At 34.6% G+C, this 4,050-nt stretch overlaps 1 protein-coding gene across 1 annotated transcript in view; it reads right to left on the bottom strand.

The window, feature by feature from the left end:
- Positions 1-2,358: 2,358 nt before the first annotated feature.
- The window catches only part of LOC106475981 (TWiK family of potassium channels protein 18-like), an 11,572-nt gene continuing 9,880 nt past the window's right edge, over positions 2,359-4,050 (bottom strand). The window contains exon 2 of the mRNA XM_022379971.1: positions 2,359-2,851. Coding sequence (XP_022235679.1) covers positions 2,511-2,851 — 341 coding nt within the window. The 3' untranslated portion in view covers positions 2,359-2,510. The remainder of the gene's footprint in view (positions 2,852-4,050) is intronic.

Genomic DNA, 4,050 nt, shown 5'->3' with positions numbered 1-4,050 from the left:
TCTACATCTATCAGTACTGCCTGTTAGTGACACAATATCTATCTTATAATCAGAAGCTCAACATCTATAAGTACTACCTGCTAGTGACACAATATCTGTCTTATAATCGGAAGCTCAACATCTATCAGTACTGTCTGCTAGTGACACAATATCTATTATATAATCAGAACCTAAACATCTATCAGTACTACCTCTTAGTGACACAATATCTATTACATAATCAGAAGCTCAACATCTATCAGTACTGCCTGATAGTGACACAATATATATTTTATAATCAGAAGCTCAACATCCATCGATATTACCTACTAGTGACATAATATCTAATATATATTTAGAAGCTCAACATCTATCAGTTCTACCTGCTTGTGATACAATATCTATTATATAATCGTAAGCTCAACATCCATCGATATTACCTACTAGTGACACAATATCTATTATATTATCAGAAGCTCAACATCTATCAGTACTTCCTGCTTGTGACACAATATATATTATATTATCAGAAGCTCAACATCTATCAGTACTACCTGCTTGTGACACAATATATATTATATTATTAGAAGCTCAACATCCATCGATATTACCTACTTGTTATAAGATAGATATGGTGTCATTAGCAGGTAGTACTGATAGATGTTGAGCTCTAATTATAAGATAGATATTGTGTCACTAGCAGATAGTACTGATAGATGTTGAGTTTCTGATTATAAGATAGATATTGTGTCACTAGCAGGTAGTACTGATAGATGTTGAGCTCTAATTATAAGATAGATATTGTGTCACTAGCAGGTAGTACTGATAGATTGAAGTACCTTGAAAGGAAGTCCTAACACCAACTTTCTAATAGGAATCATAAAGAGAGATGTAGCACCTTGAAGGGAGGTCATTAAAACACCAACTTTTTAATAGGAATCATAAAGAGAGATGAAGCACCTTGAAGGGAGGTCCTAACACCAACTTTGTAATAGAAATCATAAGGAGATATGAAACACCTTGATGGGAGGTCTTAAGACCAATTTTGTAATAGAAATCATAAAGAGAGATGAAGCACCTTGATGGGAGATCCTAACACCAACTTTGTAATAGGAATCATTTTGCTACTCCTTCTAGTTCACTGACAATTTTCGCATTAAAAAAAATTCAGAAGTAGGCATATTTCCTCTTTTATTTTCTATAGCTAATTAACAACAGCTTTTAAGGATTTCGAATGTTTTTCAGTAAAGAAGAAAACAAAAGTACGAACTGTACAGGGAGGAGACACTGATGATAAATTTCGAAGGTTCAAAAAAAAACTTCTCAAATCTATAACATTAAACTAATTCTAAATTCATCTTCAAGTGTACATTTTGTAAATATTTTAGATATTAAAACATAGTAAAAGTATATATACACGTTCATCAGTGAATATAAAAAAATAGTGGAACCTTTGATTTTAATTGTCAAGAGAAAGCTTTTTCTTACTAACAATAATCAATAACGATAAAATATCTATCGATTTTTATATGACATGTATGAATGTATACATGATTTTTTGTTATTCCGAAGTTTCACCACATTGAGAAAACATTCTATTTTTTATTATTGGTTGAAAAAATTTTGTTCTGTGAATTATTTTTAGCGATACAGAAATAATGGATTGGTGTAGGATGTAAGACTGGTGCTGCCTAGTTAGAGTGCCACCAGGCTGCGGACCAGAATATACAAGGCTCGAGCCCGTGAAATGTAACTTAACATGCTCCGCTATTTAATACCGCTATTTGTACAAGATTTGCTGTGAAAGCTACATGAGCCTGGTGCCATCTTTCTAGTCAGCAGTTCTAAATAAGGAATGTTTATACCTAAAACTTGGGCTCTGATCTGGCCATTTGACCCATTTAGTGCATAAGGTGCCGTTTAGGTTGAAAACACCAAAAGCTGATGCTAGAATGTTAAAGTAAAGGTGATTATGGATATAGAAAAATTTGTTTGTAGTCAAAACACGTCGTCGACAAGCTTTAAAATCGTTATCGCTAAAGAGATAATACCTTAGTTACAGTAAACGATGTTAATTCTCTTGTTTTTAATCAGCAATTCATTTTCCTCTTGTACTTGAAAATATACACAATCACATTCAAGTATAATATAACGTTATTTAATGAATCAAACTATAAGAGGAAGAATATTTACCTTTACATTGGGATACGAAAGCAAAACTAAGGACTAAATGGTCTAACATGTTTAGAATAGCCTTAAAGCAAGTCACTTCCCTATTCATAGAACCTTAAATATAATGGTTGTGAAAAATGAGTGCTTCCACACTCTAACCAGATACTACCTACATTCCACTGTGTGATACGTGTAGTTTCGTACGTTAACGTTATTGTGTGTTCTCTCTCGACTGATAACTACCTACATTCCACTGTGTGATACGTGTAGTTTCGTACATTAACGTTATTGTGTGTTCTCTCTCCACTGATAACTACCTACATTCCACTGTGTGATACGTGTAGTTTCGTACATTAACGTTATTGTGTGTTCTCTCTCCACTGATAACTACCTACATTCCACTGTGTGATACGTGTAGTTTCGTACATTAACGTTATTGTGTGTTCTCTCTCGACTGATAACATCATTACATGTGATACCTGGACCGGAACAGCTGTTGCTCTTCTTCCGGCTCTTCGCATCTTTCGACATTTTCCCGTATAGTAGAATTGGCGAATGAAAAAGAAGAGAAACTTAATGGCTCGAGTGAAGAGTTTGCCCAAGTCCGCAAGCACCATTAGCAGCAGTGGGATTCCGATGAAAGCGTACACAATGGTAGCTGCTCTTCCTGCAGTAGTACTGGGAGCTATGTTACCATATCCTGAAAATGTGAAAAGAAAAAATTGCATTCCAGGTAATAAAGTAAAATACGTATACAATAAAGAAACATTTGAACTATAGAAATGTATTCAGAATAACTTAAGTAGTATAGAAAAATGAACTACATACCGGAGGATTCAATCATAAAGATAAACTCTTATGAACTTATAATTAGAGCTCAACTCTCTCTTTATGATTCCTATTACAAAGTTGGTGTTAGGACCTTCCCTCAAGGTGCTTTCTCTCTCTTTATGATTCATTCTACATAGTTGGTGTTAGGACCTTCCATTAAGGTGCTTCATCTCTCTTTATGATTCATTCTGCATAGTTGGTGTTAGGACCTTCCATTAAGGTGCTTCATCTCTCTTTATGATTCATTCTACATAGTTGGTGTTAGGACCTTCAATTAAGGTGCTTTCTCTCTTTATGATTCCTATTACAAAGTTGGTGTTAGGACCTTCCATCAAGGTGCTTCATCTCTCTTTATGATACCTATTACAAAGTTGGTGTTAGGACCTCCCATCATGGTGCTTCATCTCTCTTTATGATTCCTATTACAAAATTGGTGTTAGGACCTCCCATCAAGGTGATTCATCTCTCTTTTGGACCGCGGACTATAGCTTTGCATCCTCTGAGTTAATATAGAATGAAGTCGTCATTTTAATACGTGTACAAACGATGTTATGATCGTAGTTTAACTTGTTAGATCCTAACCGTCGGTTTTAACATCGCGTCATCGACAGTGCTCCGCTATGACACGGCAGTACTCTTCTCTAATATCGCCTCTCTCGGAGTTTACCAAAGCATGCATTGCAACAAGTATTTAGCAAGTGATTTCTAACACGTCTCTTTTCATAAAAAAATAGAGTAACACTTAATAGATAACTCCATCATACAAAACTTTATTTCAGCCAATATTATATTTGCGTGTGTATACCAAAACGCTAGAAATGTATCATTATAAGAGATTAATAATGGCTGGAGACGGCTTAAATGGGTAATGAAGAAAAACTTTAATATAAGTTTAACATGACAGCAAATGTACAACGTTTCGACAAAGTTTTGTCATCATCATCATGACAAAAACTTGTCGAAACGTTGTACATTTGCTGTCATGTTAAACTTACATTAAAGTTTTTCTTCATTACCCATTTAAGCCGTCTCCAGCCATGTTTAGGCAGTTCGTTTAACTATTATACT

The sequence above is a fragment of the Limulus polyphemus genome, unplaced genomic scaffold (genome assembly GCF_000517525.1).
Source record: "Limulus polyphemus unplaced genomic scaffold, Limulus_polyphemus-2.1.2 Scaffold9566, whole genome shotgun sequence".
NCBI lineage: Eukaryota > Metazoa > Arthropoda > Merostomata > Xiphosura > Limulidae > Limulus > Limulus polyphemus.
Note: the sequence above shows the minus strand (reverse complement) of the source record. Positions and strands in the feature narration are given on the sequence as shown.